Below are 17,450 nucleotides of genomic sequence, written 5' to 3'. Positions count from 1 at the left end.
ACTCGGCTAATTTTGTATTTTTAGTAGAGATGGGGTTTCTCCATGTTGGTCAGGCCAGTCTCGAACTCCCGACCTGAGGTGATCCGCCCGCCTCAGCCTCCCAAAGTGCTGGGATTACAGGTATGAGCCACCCTGCCCAGCCAAAATACACATTTTTAAGACATGAGAATTACCAAAAGACACTAGAGGAAACAGAAAATCTGAACAGCCTTATATCAAAAAACTGAATTCATAATTCAAAACTTTCCCACAAAGAAAACTCAAGACCCAGATGGCGTCAATACTGAATTCTTTCAAACATTCAAAATAGAAAAATTATCAAATTTTACTCATTTTATGAGACTCGATATTCCTGAAACAAAACTATACAAAGATACTATAAGATCAGAAGAAAACTACAAACTAGTATCCCTCATGAACGTGTAAAATTTTAGGTAAAACACTAGGAAATTAAATCCAGAAATATATAAAAAAGAAGACACAAAAAACGAAAGTCACATAGATGTAGAAAAGGCATTGACAAAATTCAACATTCCATGATAAATCATTCTGCAAACAAAAAATAGAAGGGCATTTGTAAAACCCTGACAAAGGTTACACAAAAAAATCTTACCGATAACACAATATTCCGTGGTAGAAGACTGGATGCTTTCCCCTTAAGATCAGAAATAAGACAAGGATGTCTAGTCTTCCCACCTATATTCCACACTGTACTAGAAGATGCAGAAAAGGAACTGCCAAGAAAATAAAATTAAAGACATCCAGATTGGAAAGGAGGAGGTAAAACAGCTCTTATAAAGAGAAAATTCTAAGGAATCCACTAAAAAACAATGAGAATAACTGAGTTCATAAGGTTGTAAAATACAGTATCATCACAATATCCACTGTATTCCTACATACTAGCAACCAACAACCCAAAAGTAAAATTAAGAAAGTAATTTCACTTATAACAGCATCAAAAATAATAAAATGCTTAGGAAAAAAATTTAGCAAAAGTATACAACAAACTCTGAAATCTTCAAAACATTATTGAAAGAAATAGAAGATCTAAATAAATGGAAAAAAATATCCCATGTTCATGGATCTGAAGACTTCATATTGTTGAGATTATGATATAACCCCCTAAATAATCTACAAATTCAGTGCAATTTCTACCAAAATATAAGTTGGCTTCTTTGTATAAATTAACAAGCTGATTCTAAAATTCATATGGAAACTCACAGGCCTCAAAATAGCTAAAACAATCCTGAAAAAGAATAACAAAGTTGAAACTAACATGCCCCAATTTAAAAACTTACTACAAAGCAACAGTACTAAAGATAGTGTGGTACTGGCATAAGGATAGACATATAAATAAATGAAATAGCATTGAGAGTACAAAAATAAAACTATATATCTGCTGTCAATTGGTTGTTGACAAGAGTGCCAAGACCATTTGATAAAAAGAGAACAGTCTTTTCTACTCGTGGTGCTAGAACAACAGGACAGCCTCAGGCAAAAGAATAAAACTGAATCCTTATGTCACATCACATACAAAAATTAATTCAGAATGGATCAAAAATATAAATGTAAGAGCCAAACTATAAAACCCCTAGGGCTAGGAGAGATGGAGGGACTGGAGTGAGAAAGAAAAGGGTATGGTGTTTCATTTTGAGGTAATGAACGATGTTCTAAAGTGGTGGTGATGGTTTTACAACTCTGAACATACGAAAAAACACTGAATTGTATACTTAGAATGTATGAATTGCGTGGTATGAGCTGCAAAAATACTCAGGTGAAAATTTCAAGGAGAGAGCAAAGATCATGAAGAAGTGAGAGGTGGTTATTGACAGCAGCTCATGAGTGAGTGAGGGTGATAAGTAGCATGGAAACCATAGGTGCCAGATGGGCCTTAAATATTCCTAGGGAACATTCAAGAGCTCTAATTGACAAAGGCTTACAATCCACTCTGTAATTTTATATGATCACCTTGACTATGGAGTGAAGAATGGATTGCAATGGGAAGGTAGGGCGCAGGAAACCAGTTAGGAGGTTATTCTAGCAACCCAGGTGAGAGATGAGGGTGGTTTAAACCAATGTCGTGGGGAAGCTGACATTCTAGCAGCCATTTTGTGATTTTTAACTATTTGTTTAGCTGTTTCTTTCTTTCAAGGATTTTCTTCATGAAGGTAAGGGCTAGGTATGTTTTATTTAACCAGTGCTCCCCAAACTGAACTGATAACAGAAATATAACACATATGGGGTTGGAAGTCAGATTCTGATACGGTAAGACGAATTCAATAGGGGCTGTCCAAGGAGAAGAGCCAATATTTTTAAAACAGCAAATATAAAAGACAACAGAGATAGTATTGGGCGAGTTAAAATCATTCCATAAATGTTGAAAAAATGAGCATAAGCTTATCTACTCATATTAGAATGCTATCACCTAAAACTTCAGAGAAGTATAAATGGTACAATTAGATGCTTTTGTGTAATAGGTAGTTGACTTATGGAATTAATACTCAGTTGAAAATGTGAACAATTCTGGTAAGGTCTAAATAACCATAAATACGAAAGACTGATCCACGATGTCACAATAAGGCCTAGATTTCTGGTGTTGACAACATGAGGGACAATCGTCACCCACTTTACTCCTTTCAAACTCCCACTGCACTCTGAAAGAAACTCTCACACTCACACACACATACAATACCGTTTGGGTCTGACTCAGTGTAACATTGCTTTTTTTTTTTTTTAACATAGGAATACTATAATATATAGGAGATGCCTCAAAGAGAGAGGCTACATAAATGTAAGATATTATATATGTATTCAGGTGATAACAACTGTATTTACAGACATGGCTCTGGAATTTAAAAAAAAAAAAAAATTAAATCCGGAATCTTAGCACTGCCGGCATTTCTCCCAGGGCAAAAATACATTTAGCATCCTATTAAATCAAAGGAAGTCCACTGCACACAGTGGCAAGCTTTTCCAGCTGGTGTTAACACAGATTGATGCACATGTTCAATCACGTTGAACCTGATGCTGGGCTTCCTGAAATTTATACTACAAAACGGAAACGTTTTATGTGTTGCAACTTCCCACCCCTTTTAAGGCAATAACTCACCAGGCAGAAATATAATTCATGTAGCATTTAAAAAATCCACACTGAAAACATTTTCTGGGGCTAAAGATTTCACTGAAATAGAATATATAAAATGGGACTTGTTAAAAAATATCATGTAGGAGACCTGACGGGAGTAATTTTTGATTATCAGCTGAGGCCATGGGAATCAAAGGATATGGTATGATTTTTTGTGAAGTATGGCAAAAGAAATATTAATGCAGAAATAAAATGTAGGAGCATGCAATAAAATCCAAGTCAAAATTCAAAGCTGGGTACAAATATTCTATTCCCAACATTTACTTTTTCAAATAAAATTAAGGCATATATTTGGAATCACAGCAATCTGTCATCTAATAATAAATTATGCCTTTTTATTGGCTCAGTTTTGGCACATGGATGAGTATACTATTGGGAGGAATACTTATTTTTGAATTAGAAAGATCTGAACTAAAAACTGGATTCTGTCCATAACAAGCCGTGTCAATAATGTAGCCTTAGGCAAGTCACACTCTCCCTTGCTTCCATCATCTTTAAAAAGAAGCCAGAGAGCTCTCCTTGCCTACATTATAGAACTGAGATTAAGAGCATGAAACTCTTCTGCAAATTACGATACTCTGCATTAAAACTAAGGTATGTCTGGAATTATATCTAGCTTAAAACCAATCTGAAAAATGTTAGTGAGCAATTAACAAATTCAATCTTATACATCTATAAGTGGCACAGTTTATAATTCCATAAAGAACGTCCTTGTCACTTACTGCTCTATTAAGCTAGATCTTCTTTTCATAGTAACAGGATTTAGGCAAGAAAAGCAATTCTGATAACAACATAAAGCTGCCTTGGGTTAGGGCAGGTTTACCCCAAATCAAAAATCTAGTCTAAAAAAAAATTAACTTTCTTATTATTTATTTGGAGTCTGCTTATTCTAGACATAGTTAACAACCACACTACATCTTTTCTCAAGGAAATAATTAAAAGATTTAGAAAGGTGGGTGGCTCATTCCTGTAATCCTAACATTTTGGGAGGCCAAGGTGGAAGGATCACCTGAGCTCAGGAGTTTGAGACCAGCCTGGGCAACAAAGGGAGACTCCATCTCTACAAAAATTAAAAAATTAGCCAGGCATGGTGATGCATGCCTGTGGTCCCAGCTACTTGGAAGGTTGAGGTGCAAGGATCACTTGGGCCCAGAAGGTCAAGGCTGTAGTGAGCCATGATCATGCCACGGCAAGCCAGTCTGGGTGACACAGAGCAAGACTCTGTCGAAAGAAAGGAAAGGAAAGAAAAGAGGAGAGGAGAGGAGAGGAGGGGAGGGGAGGGGAGAGAAGAGGAGAGAAAGAAAGAGAAAAAGAGAGAGAGAAAGAAAGAAAAGATTTCACGATAGCTAAACTACTTCGTTAAACTCCAGAAGAGACTTCTTTTTCTATAATGCTTTTAATTTATAATAGTATAATAAAGATTTTGAAAGATGGATTTATGTAGTGTATTTTAACATAAAATAAATTACTAATATGTAGACAAGTGACAAAAGCATTATAGTGTAGGCACACAACTGATATTAACAAATGAAGCAATTGGTTCAGAACAATGGTTGCTATCATGAATTCTGGGAGAAGTAAAAAAATCCCCAGTGAAATATGCGCTGTCACAAAAGGTAACATTAAGACAGTGAGAAATTAAACAATTAGAAAATAATGTTGTCACTTGCAGAGGGGTAGTTTAAGATCTTAACATGGATAAAGAAGTGAGTATAATCAGTTAGTGCAAGTACTACAAAGTACCCAACACTTACTAGGAACAAGTTAATAATCACATAAAGGATGTCACAAAGAAAGAACTGAATGAATGGGTGAATGAATGAATGAATGGACGAATGAGTGAATGAAACAACCCACGGTCCAACCAAAAAGCCAATCACAGAGCTTTTTAGGTAGAACAACCAGAACCTGCTCCCAGCCTCAATATAAAACTCCCAAGAAAGGCACAGACTTGGAAAATCCCTTGTTATTATAAAAATCTTAGGATGGGTGGACTGCAGGCATACTCTTCTTGTTATGTCTTTTGTCCGCCCTGAGTACTGGCCATGCAGAATCCCTTCATCTGATTTAGTCCCTCTTACCCCTTCTTTTCCCTCGCTTTTCTTTTCTGACCCTTCCTATGTGCCTCAATTATCACACAGGAGGATAATTCCGAGCCTTTCTTTTATCCACAGGATACACTGACCAGTCCCACTGTGTGAGGTGAGACTTCGGCTTTGGATCTACTCTGTTGTTTCTTTCTCACTAGGCGCTCGGTAACTAACTGCCTCTTCCCTGTCAAAAGGGTGGGGCTGGGGTGACCGCCCTGCTTAGACTGTTTCAGAAGAGCCCAGGTTTCAGAAAGCTGGCCTCTAAACAGTCAAAGTTTAATAGCATAAAAATCCGCTGTGCACGTATGTGTATGTGTGTGTGTGTGGTCATTTACCTAACATTTCACTGAGCAGCTGTACTCATTCCTGAATCAAGACTCAATTCTTTAAGCAGATTATCCTTTTAATCCTCACGAAGACACCACGAGGTGGGGGCTGTTATTACCCTCATTTTACATGAAGTATAGAAGGGAGGTAAAATAACGTATCTGTTTTAGTCCGTTTTCACACTGCTGATAAAGACATACCCGAGACTGGGCAATTTACAAAACAAAGAGGTTTAACTGGACTTACAGTTCCAAGAGGCTGAGTAGGCCTCACAATCAGAGTTGAAGGCAAGGAGAACCAAGTCACATCTTACATGAAAGGCGGCAGGCAAAGAGGGCTTCTGCAGGGAGACTCCCATTTTTAAAACCATGAGATCTCATGGGACCCATTCACTATCACGAGAACAGCACAGGAAAGACCCGCCCCCATGAGTCAATCATCTCCCACCGGGTCCCTCCCACAACACGTGGGAATTATGGGAGCTACAAGGTGAGATTTGGGTGAGGACAGAGTCAAACCATATCAATATCTGAAGGTCACAGAACAAGGGAGTGGGAAAGTGAGGTTTGAACCCAAGCCTAGTGATGGAGAGTCCAGCACTTAACCTCTATCCTCTACTGGTTACATTTGAAAAAAGTCTTTTTTTTTTTTTGAGACGGAGTCTGGCTCAGTCGCCCAGGCTGGAGTGCAGTGGCCGGATCTCAGCTCACTGCAAGCTCCGCCTCCCGGGTTCACGCCATTCTCCTGCCTCAGCCTCCCAAGTAGCTGGGACTACAGGCGCCCGCCGCCACGCCAGGCTAAGTTTTTGCATTTTTAGTAGAGATGGGGTTTCACCGTGTTAGCCAGGATGGTCTCGATCTCCTGACTTCGTGATCCGCCCGCCTCGGCCTCCCAAAGTGCTGGGATTACAGGCGTGAGCCACCGTGCCCGGCCTGAAAAACATTTTAAACCTCTGGAAAAAATAATTGGGAACCAGTTGACAGAATGACAATAACAGAAGAGAAGATAAACAAGACACTTATAATCGGGGACTTAATTGACCAAACAAAGAATACTGGATTTTCTTCTTGCCTGCCTCAGTAAAGAAAGTTATTTTTCTTTAGCTTCTCAATGTCCATAGGAAAAGGATTAAGAGATATAACAGAAGAGATTTTTGACTGTACATCCACTCATTGTTAAATCTGTTTATTCTGGAGAATATAATTGAGAGGAAATTCTCAATTCATAACATCCTTTACTCTCTGAAGGGGATTAATATTTGTTTCCACTCTTCACAAGTAGGCTAGAAAATACTATGTTTTCATAGTTACTGTAGTAAAAAATGCTATCGATTGTGGGCACATACTGTAGCGCACTAAGCTGGCTAGCCCCAGGTCCAGGTGTATGCAGCGTTGCAGACATATGTCCCATAGGCTGCTTGGATTGGTGCAAATAAGGTTTTGATGTCTACAGCACTTTGTTTTGTTGCATGCCAAGCAGACCAATGTGATTTTTTTTCCTCTTCTCCAAAGGCAAAATTATTTGGGTGGGTAACAAATGCAGGAGAAGAGGTCCCATCATTGCCTAGAAGCCAAGAAACCAGAAACAATTCCAATTCAGAACAAGCCGCAGAAACCATGGAATGCTTAGGAAAGAGAATTACGCAAAACACAGAATCCAGATCTTCAGCTCACATGACAGCGGTCTCATCGGGGGTGAGAAAATGCAGAAGTGGAACACAAAACTGCTAACAAACCCCAGGGGGCGCCACCAGCTCCCAAATCACCTTTTTCTTTTTTGTTTTCCCTAGGGCTGTCCACCTATTCTGAGGATTGGTCAAGGTATATATTGAGTTTCCTTTCTTCACTACCAATACAGGATTTTTATCTTCTCTACTAATTAATTCTTCCAGGAAATAATATATAAAGGAACAAAAAAGGGGTGAAAGTTCAGTTAGCCACATGGCTGGCTGCTTTTTAGAAGACTGGATGTTGGCTGAAAATACTGGGTAAAAAGAGACTTCTGCATTCAGGCAGGCTCCGGAGGGTATTTCAATTATGTGCATTCCACTGTCCTGCCCTGTCTGAGTTAACTGCATTTGTCAGGAAAAAAAAAAGAATAACTCCCCATCTGCCTCATTAGAGAACCCCTTTTTTCTATGAAGCAAAAACACACCACACAGCTCCAGCAATGGGGAGCCATCTGTGGTGTCAACCGAGGTGGTCACAGTCCCTGACTGGCCACGGATGTCTGCCTAGGAGTCAGCCGGACCCATAAACCTCCTCGATCCTTCTGGGTTCAGCGTTTAGGAACCACAGTGCTTCGGGCTCAATCTTTCACTTTGCAGTCACACACAAGGGAGCTCATCCAATTTGTAGCCTTAAATGTATGCTGATAATGCCCCAAATTATATATGCAGCCTAGATGTCTCTTCTGGACTCCAGATTCTAATACCCCATTGCCTTCTCAATGAGATACCCCGAAGGCATCTCAAATTTAAGATAACTGAAACTCAGCTCAGGATGACCTCCTCTCCTCAATCCCTCTCCTAATCTACTCTTCCTATAGTCTTTCCCACCCTTCCAGTTGCTTAGACCAAAAGCTCACAGTTAACCTTAACTCTTTCACCCCTCATCTAAGCTGTCACCAATTCCTGTTAGTTACAGATCCAGTATCCAACCATAACTTGTACCAGTACCACTACCATTTGGATGAAGCCAGCATCTACTCCCACCAGGATTGCTATGATAGTCTCCTATCTCTCGGACTCTCCGCTTCCACCTTTGCCCTCTTCCCTCCAGCCTATTTTCAGCACAGCAGCCAAAGAACTCCTCTGAAAAACAGTCAGGGGCTGCACACCATGGCTCATGCCTGTAATCCCAGTGCTTCAGGAGGCTGAGACAGGAGGATTACTTAAGCCCAGGAGTTTGAGACTAGCCTGGGCAACACAGCAAGACCCCACCTCCACAAAAAACTGAGAAAATCAGTGGGGCGTAGTGGTGCACGCCTGTAGTCCCAGCTGCTTGGGAGGCCAAGGCAGGAGGATCCCTTGAGCCTGGGAGATGGAAGCTGCAGTGAGTTATGACTGCACCACTGCACTCCAGCCTGGGTGATCACATGAGACTGTCTAAGTAAGAAAGTCAGATCATGCTATGCCTTTGCTCAAAACCCTTCAATGTCTTCCCACTTATATCAGTTTCCTTTTGCTGCTCTAACCAATGACTACAAGCAGTGGCTTAAAATAATAGAAATCTAGTCTTACTGTTGTAGAGTGCACAAGTCCAAAAACTGGATTTTATGGAGCTAAAATCGAGGTGCCAATAAGGCTGCATTCCTTCTGGAGGCTTCGGGGTTGTGGTGGGGGAAATCCGGCTGCATGCCTTTCCAGTTTCTGGAGGCTGCCTGTACTTCTTGGCTCGTGGCCCCTTCCATGAGTGACTCCAGCCTCTTGCTCCTGTCACCACGTCTTCTACTCCTATCTCTGACCCTCCTTCCTCCTTCTTATGAGGACCCTTGTGATTAAATTGGGCTCACCTGGGCAATCCAGGGTAATCTCCCCATCTCAAGACTCCAAAGCCCATAAGCAAAGTCACTTTCCCTACATAAGGTAACAAATTCTCATATTCTGGTGATTAGGATGGGAGCATCTATGGGAGTGCCCATTTCACATGGAGTAAAAGCCCAAGTTCTGACAATGTCTTACGAGTTCCCATGTGAACCAGACCCCACTTCCTGTCTGAGCTCATTGCTTACAACTCTCTCCCCTTCACTCACTCTGTTCCAGCCACACTGGCCTTACTCTTCCTCAACATAAGCCCATCCAGGACCTTTGCACTTACTGTTCTCTTCTCCAGGAGACCTCCCTCCTTCCTTTAAGTCTCTGCATAAAGGGCACCACCCTATGAGTGAGGGTTTCTCTGATTACCCCTTCCCCAGCCAGGCACTCCCTTCCATGCTCAATTCTTTCCCAGAGCTCTTAACACCACATGTCTGTCATTCATATTTTCTCTGTCTTTCTTCTGTCCTCTCCCACTAGAACATCATCAATAACGGGTGTTCTGTCTCTTGTCATAATCCTTAGCAAATACCAGGGGCTCAACAACCAGTTGTTGAATAAGTGAATCTTACTTTACCAGAAAAGGCAAGTTCCTTGGACTCAAAGATCTGCCCTAAAGTAGGAACTTAACCTGAATAAATAAATGAATGAATGGGTACATGAGAGACTCAACTTACATCTCATTTTTTATAGGTATACAGACTAATATGAAAGCAAGTGCTTTACTACTTAGGAACCAGACATAACAGTTTAAATAGCTTATTCAAAGACATACAATAAAGGTAAAGTAATACAATCACATATTAAAGCTCCAGCCAAGCCCCTGACTTTATTTTGCTGTGTCTCTGCATGTTCTCAGACCTGACAAATCAGAACTCGCCCGGATTCTCTTGCTTGGCTGAAATACCAGTACCAAAAAGGTTACAGGTCAATAAACTCTGGATTTATTATGAAGTCTCGAAAGCATTGATCTCATGTATTCAGATATGTAAAATACATACAGGGAGAGATCATCATCCACACTTTAAAACACCCCCGGAAGCAAACCTGCAGCATAAGCTTCATGTGCATCATCAGTGCCCGGCACTGCCCATCAGCCAGTCCGGAGCAGCATCCAGATGGTCACCTCAGGTGTTGGGGACACAAAGAAACCAAAGACATTCCCATCGTGGGGCATGTTTACTGAGGGGAAGGAAACACCGGGACGATGCAACTGGCTTGGAAAGGGCCAGCAATTTCTCTTGCAGAGGCCATCTCAGCTGCATTTTGCAAAGTGTTACGCTAGCCTTGCTCACATGCCGGCAAAGCCCACGCCAACTCACCATCCAGCAACATCTCACCGCCTGCCTTTTCGGGAGGGTGTGCCGGAGTTGTGTTTCGTTCAAACTTGAAAACTGCATTTCTAGGAATCCTCTTACCAGCATATGGGTGGGAAAGAGGACCTCCCTATGATCATGAAGCTGGACCCAGAGGAGGGACTGCCAGGTTCAGATCTTCTCACCTCTGTGAGTCACTAGCTGTGTCCCCACAGACATGTCACCAACCAGCCCTCTCTACGCCTCAACGTCCTCACCTCTAAAAAGTCTGCTTATAATTCTTATGATCATTATAGGTGATCTTGCGGCAAAAACACTTATACAATGCCTTGCAATTCCAGGCCTTAATAGATATCACCTATTATTATAACAGCTGCTACTATATTAGTATTATATTAATCTTGACTTAAAAAAAAAAATCACCATTCAAAAATAAATAGTACATTGTCTTCATCTTGAGTTTAGCTTGTGACTGACTTCTAAAGGTTTATCATTTACTTACAACTGTTTGTCTATAATCAGGAAAAACAGCTATCAGGCCAATGTTAAGATTAAGCTTTTCTACATATGGCTGGCAAAAATAAAGTCATTTAAAGCCTCCCCCCTCAATTCTACACCTGAATAAAAACATACATGATTTGTTCATGGAAAGCTTAACAGAAATGTTGAACAAATATGACCTCGTGTAGTATTTAAATAAGATAAGCAAAATGAGTAAGATTTTAAAATATATACATAGGCATGCGTAGGTTCAAACAGGCATTTTTGTGGCAAATTACTGCCTGATAAAATAATTATTTAATCTAATATCCTACGTTGCCTCATTGCTTGAAAAATGAAGTAAGATCAAATGACATCAAAATACACATTTATTTTTCTGTTTCTACTAACCACGCTAACCAAGGATACATGTCAGAGGCATTAAGTGAGCTTTACACCAAATTACACAAGAACTCACCTCACACATGGGGATTCCGATTTAGTAGGATGGGGAGGCAGCAAGTATTTGAGTTCTGCAGAAGCCCCCCAGCTATTACTAATACTAACATCTGTGGTTATTAACCACTGTGCAAGATCTTTTTTTTTTTTTTTTTTCCTTTCGACAGGGTCTTGTTCTGTCACCCAAGTGGGAGTGCAGTGGCACAATCATGGCTCACTGCAGCTTTGACCTCCCAGGCTCAGGTGATCCTCCCACCTCGGCCTCCAGAGTAGCTGGAACTACAGGCATGCACCACCATGTTCAGCTAATTTTTTGTACTTTTTATAGAGGCCGAGTTTCAGCATGTTGCACAGGCTAGTCTCAAACTCCTGGGCTCAAGTGATCCACCCACTTCGGCCTCCCAAAGTGCTGGGATTACAAGTGTGAGCCACCGTGCCCGGCCCAAGATCTCTCCTTTGACAAGAAGTTTTTTGCCTTGAAAATGTTTGCAAAAAGTGTTTCTTGATTCTGTAACCCTGCTCCCAAAGCAACACTTGACTACTTGCAACTCAGTAACGAGAAGTGTTGAGTTGGCCTTAAAAAATCATTAAATAATCGTCTGGTCTTTTAACACTAACAAGAGCGCCAAGGGAAATGGGAAGAGATGAGGCAGGACTTTCCAGCTGTTTCACAAAATCACGTGGCTGCCTTCCCTTTAGACAAATATGGCTGCCAACCGAACTCTAGGTGCTGATGGGCCTGCTCTGTGTCTCAGTCTTCCTATGTGTAACCATTAGTGCCATCAGCCTGCTCATAACCTTCCTAACATCCTGCCATCCAAGGTCCTTGCTTCATTAATTAATTCATTCAGTGTTTTCTGAGCACCTACTATACCCCAGGGAACAAATGCAAAAATGCCCCTGCCCTCCTGGTGCTTGCATTCTAATTTCTAACAAATGGCCTCTTCAAACCACCAGACTTGTTTAAAGAACTGCTTCTTCAATGTGTTTCTTTAAAATGATGGTATTTTGGAGGAGAAAGGCAAATAATTGCAGTTTGAGACAACAATGTGGTTCAAAGGATTGAAGAAATGAGAGGCTATGGAGGGTCTGCACAAGCAAAGATAAGGGAACTCGTGAACCTTTTGCAGTGGAACGAAGCAGTAACAGAATCACTGGCTTGGAGGTTATTTCTGGCGGGGGACATAAACCCACTCTGGAAACAGGAACGATCTGGCAGAGGAATAGGATTAGGATTCAGCGGCCAGGAGTAGAACCCATTCCCAGCAAGAACATATTTAACAATTCCTACTAGAGATAGGATCAGGAGAGAGGCAAATTCACGACCCGCAGAGGTATTACATCTTCAAGTAGCCGTAACAACTACTTTAACTATTTGGTAGAAGTTTTTCCAGGTCAATAAAAATTTAAGGGGTTCAGAAGTAAGAGTGATACTTAGATAAAGTTATTAATAACCAACCAAGACCCAGAAAGCTTACGCAGCTAGTCAGTGAGGCGCCACGGATAAGGCTCTTACTACTAATCCCATGCTTTCCACTACATCACGCAGGCAGCTGAGCGGGGTCATCTTTCATCAGCAGTTTCTAATATACGGGACACTACAGCTGCAGAACACAGCACCGGGGAAGGTCAAACCTGTAACAGCTGAACTCTGATCAACGACAAATGGTTCTCAAATGATCAGAAGTGGGTGCCTAGGTGCAGAGTAGTTGTCAAGAAGAGGAGAGAGGTTGTTCAGAATTGCTACATGAGGATAACTGTTATTCATGAAACCCAGAACTAAGTTCATTCATCCGCAACCTTACCCAGTTCTGGGGGCAGAACGGTGAGGCGGTTCCCCTGAATATGGAGCTCTTTAAGCTGGGTAAGCTCCCTGATTTCCTTAGGCAGTGAGATCAGGTCGTTATCCCTATTGTTGAGCTACATAGAAGAAAACAAGGAGTTGTCAACATATTCACACATTAAAAGGTGCTCCACAGAAACTCTCATCCTCCTCCATGTCCTCTCTCTTACTAAAGCTCAGTCCTTCCCATTTGTTTACAAGTGCCCGTGGATAATCAAGAAACACTATCAGGAGTAGTGGTTTATTCCCACAAAACAAACCTTACTCCTGCTCAAATTGACTTGATTCTACCCCTACAAGACTGCAGCAGTGATCTGATTTTCTTAGAATTTAGATAACTTACTATCTGCAACTTTGTAAGCTTCCCAATATCTGGCGGCAGGATTTCAAAATCGTTGTCACTTAGATAGAGTGCACGCAGGGTGGCTGCAAATTAAACAGCAATGTATAAACATGTTGTCATGGAACCCAACCATTTGAGGTCTGATCAATACGAGCGAGTCAGCTTTGATTAATAACCCTGACTTGGTGAAAAGCCTTTGACATACCTAGGGCTCCCAATAATAACAAGCAGGTCAAACTTAAGATTTACTGGCTTATTGTGTAGCTGGTGTGTCCAGGAAAACATCTATATCCAAGAGGACTGACTCAATTAACAATGTGGGCACCAGCATCTTGAGGCACAGAGTTTCAGCACATTTTTAGAAAAGATCGCTGTTTTTCTCATAGATTACTTTTGATTCACATTTATTTCTCCATTTGCATCAAAGGAAAACAAAGAATACTACTGTGCCACTTTGATGGATACCTAAGGCAAAAGGTTCTTTCCAGAGACTACAACGATGTTAAAACAGACTTTTTCCTATGTAAATAGCACTGTGTCAAAAATTAATGAAAGGCTTTCTGGTGATGGAGGCTATAACCATAGCTCATCAGTTCCATAATCTGACTAATTATTACTGCTTGTTTCTACAGCCTTAAGGACAAAAGTAAATGAAGACAAAGGGGTTAAAATAATGGCATGAAGTTAACAGAGTAAATCCTAACTTAAGCAGAATATCACTAGTCAGAAATTTGTTCACAATTATTACACAATGATAATACGATTCCAAACTACTGAAGGCTAGAATTCTAAAGCATCTGTTTATCCTCAACCATAAAAGCTGAGTATAATTAGATATATGTTTTGTTTACCAGTATTTATTTTCTAGAGACAGAGTCTCGCTCTGTCACCTAGGCTGGAGTGCAGTGGGTCACTGCAGTTTCAAACTCTTGGCCTCGAGCACTCTTCCTACCTCAGCCTCCCAAGTAGCTAAGATCACAGGCGCATGCTACTATGCCTGGCTACTTTTTAAATTTTTATTTCTAGAGGCAGGGTCTCTCTATGTTGCCCAGGCTGGTCTTAAACTCCTAGCCTCAAGTGATCTTTGTAGCTCCAGCTCCCAAGAACTGGATGTTAATATCACAAAACAAAAACAGTTGCTCCACTGCCCAAGAAAATATTTTATAGCTGGTTTCATGTGCTTGACAAAGTCATAGAAAGGTAATGTACATAAGGTAAAAAATAAAATTTAAGAGACCAGCTCAGAAAATTCAGATTTTGTGAATGCCATATAAGTTAGTATTTGAAGAAATAGAACACTCATTTAAGGGAAGCAAACCTTGTCCGAAATAGTGCATAAGTTCCCAGAAGAAATCAGTTTTTAATTTTCAAAAGCATCTTCAGCAAGAAATTTGTTTGCATATGAAAGAATAAAGTGTGTTCACCTGTGGCCAATAATTTCTTAATGCCTGTGTACTGGATAAATAGGTCAATAAGAGTACTTTTTAAAAGGCTGAAGATAAGAAACTTGGCTGGAAATTTTAAAAATTCTGTTGGTTATTTATTAATAAATATTTTTATAAATAATTGATTGGAATATCCTGGGCAAATATCCGACAAAGAATAGCAACATGGGAAGATGCTTCTTTAAAAATTTTTTGGCATGCTATTTAAAAAGAAAGTCAAAGTCTCTTAGCCAAATGTGAGGCTTGATCACATTTAGGTATATAATCTCTCTCAGAATGTTAATATGACATTACTAGGTCCACTTCAGCCCGATGGTGTCACATAACGATATATCAAATGCACATACTGCTGAGCTACAAAGGAATATTCAAAAGGAGTCTCTAAAGAAAAAAGTATCTCTGTCCAATAATTTCTCTTGGAGTTTGGGTCCTGGCAAATAAATTTCCCTCGTAGAACGCAAAGTACAGGGTTGAGGAGATTTATAGAACTGAAAGTTTCTTACTCAGGTAGAAGAAGTTTCCAGGTAGAGAATTTTCGCTCAAGTTGTTGTAAGTCAAGTCCAGAACCTCAAGAGCTGGCAGGGAGCTGAAGCCTCGTGGCAAAGTGTTCAGCCTGTTCATGCTGTTGCAGGGGGACAAAAATCTATGTCATGACACCAAAGACCCGTTTAGACAGACCATCAAGGGTGCCTCGGTTTCACAGGGTGAAAGTGCAAGACAGTGACATGATCCCAGAGTCACTTTCTACTTTATTTTTATTTTTTATTATTTTGGGACAGGGGCTTGCTCTGTTGCCTAGGTGTGCCCAGGTTGTAGTACAGTGGCACGATCTCAGCTCACTGCAGCCTCAACCTCCCCAGGCTCAAGCGATCCTTCCACTTCAGTCTCCCAAGTAACTGGGACCACAGGTGCATGCCACCACGCCCTGCTAATGTTTGTATTTTTTTTTTTTTGCAAAAATGGGGTTTTGCCATGTTGCTCACGCTGGTCTCAAACTCCTGAGCTCAAGCAATCCTCTCACCTTGGCCTCTGAGAATGCTGGAATTATAGGCGTGAGCCACCATGCCCATCCTATTTTTTTTAATTAAAAAAAAAAGCATTTATTTAATATTTACAAATAAAGATTGTACATACTTACGGTATACAACATGATACTTCTGATATATATATATATATATATTCCATCATGGAATGGCTTAAATCACACTGTTTAACATATGCACTGCCTCACATGCTTGTCATTTTTTTCGTCTTTTGCGGTGAGAACGCACACTCACTCTCTTAGCAATTTTCAAGTACACCACATACTGTTATTAACTGCAGTCAACACGATGTATGACCCATCTCTTGAGCGTACTCCTCCTGTCTAACTAAACTTTTGTGTCCTTTGGCTAACATTTCTGCAATTCCCCAATCCCTCCAGCCTGTGGTAACCATTTTATTCCGTTTCAATGAGGTTTACTTTTTTACGTTCCACATATAAGATGGTGTGGTATGTTGTCCTACTTGGACTCATAATTTCAGTCAGAGAGCTTGTAGGTTCCTGAAACATTTGCAAATTTCTTAGTTGTCATTTTCCTCCAGCGGTGAAACTTAATCACTGTTTTTACACAAAAACTCAAACCATCACAAAATATCTATCTTTGTAAGAAAAACTTCCTTATGAACGTAGCAATAATATCTCAAAATATACACATGAAGCTTTGCAGTTTTCAGACTTTTGCTTGATTTCATTTCATTTATTCCTTTTTGGAGGGAAAAATCATGTTTTTGTTCTACAACTGCTAACACTGAAAATTATCTTCAATTAGAATGGTGATGGCCAGGGGCTGGAGGAAGGGGCAATGGAGAGATGTTTTTTAATGTGTGTAGGATTCAGGTTTGCAAGATGAGAAAATTCTGGGGATTGGCTGAACAACAATGTGAATACGCTTAACACCACGGAACTGCCTACTACAAAGACAGTACATTTTGTGTGCATTTTATCACAACTTAAGAAAAATTAAAATCATACAATTGACCCTTGAGCAACATGGGTTTGAACTGCCTGGGTCCAAGGACACATGTATATTTTTCCTCTGCCTCTGCCACCCCTGAGACAGCAAGAACAACCCTCCTCTTCCTCTTCAGCCCACTCAGCATGAAGAGGATGAATACCTTGAAGATGATCCACTTCCATTTAAAGCACAGTAAATGCACTGCCTTTTCCCTATGACTTTCCTAATAACATTTTCTTTTCTCTAGCTTACTTTATTGTAAGAATGCAGAATAGAATACATACAGCACACAAAATACGTGTTCATCAACTATTTCTGTTTTTGATAAGGCTTCCGGTCAACTGTAGGCTATTGGGAATTAAGATTTTTCGGAGTCAAAAGTAATATGTGGATTTTTGACTGCATGAGTCACTGTGGTGCTCCCTCAACCCATGTGCTGCTCAAGGGTCAACTGTGTGTGAGTGTGTGTG

The 17,450-nt window shown here is 40.5% G+C and overlaps 1 protein-coding gene across 2 annotated transcripts in view; it reads right to left on the bottom strand.

Annotated features, from left to right (window-relative positions):
• The window catches only part of RSU1 (Ras suppressor protein 1), a 240,048-nt gene that overhangs the window by 163,255 nt on the left and 59,343 nt on the right, over window positions 1–17,450 (bottom strand). For both annotated transcript variants that reach the window (XM_011963895.1, XM_011963896.1), the window contains 3 exons: window positions 15,487–15,605; window positions 13,539–13,621; window positions 13,158–13,272 (listed from right to left, as the gene is read on the bottom strand). In XM_011963895.1, coding sequence (XP_011819285.1) covers window positions 13,158–13,272; window positions 13,539–13,621; window positions 15,487–15,605 — 317 coding nt within the window. The remainder of the gene's footprint in view (window positions 1–13,157; window positions 13,273–13,538; window positions 13,622–15,486; window positions 15,606–17,450) is intronic.

This window comes from Colobus angolensis, unplaced genomic scaffold (assembly GCF_000951035.1).
Source record: "Colobus angolensis palliatus isolate OR3802 unplaced genomic scaffold, Cang.pa_1.0 Scaffold63, whole genome shotgun sequence".
Lineage (NCBI taxonomy): Eukaryota > Metazoa > Chordata > Mammalia > Primates > Cercopithecidae > Colobus > Colobus angolensis.
This window is presented reverse-complemented; position numbering and strand designations above follow the sequence as displayed.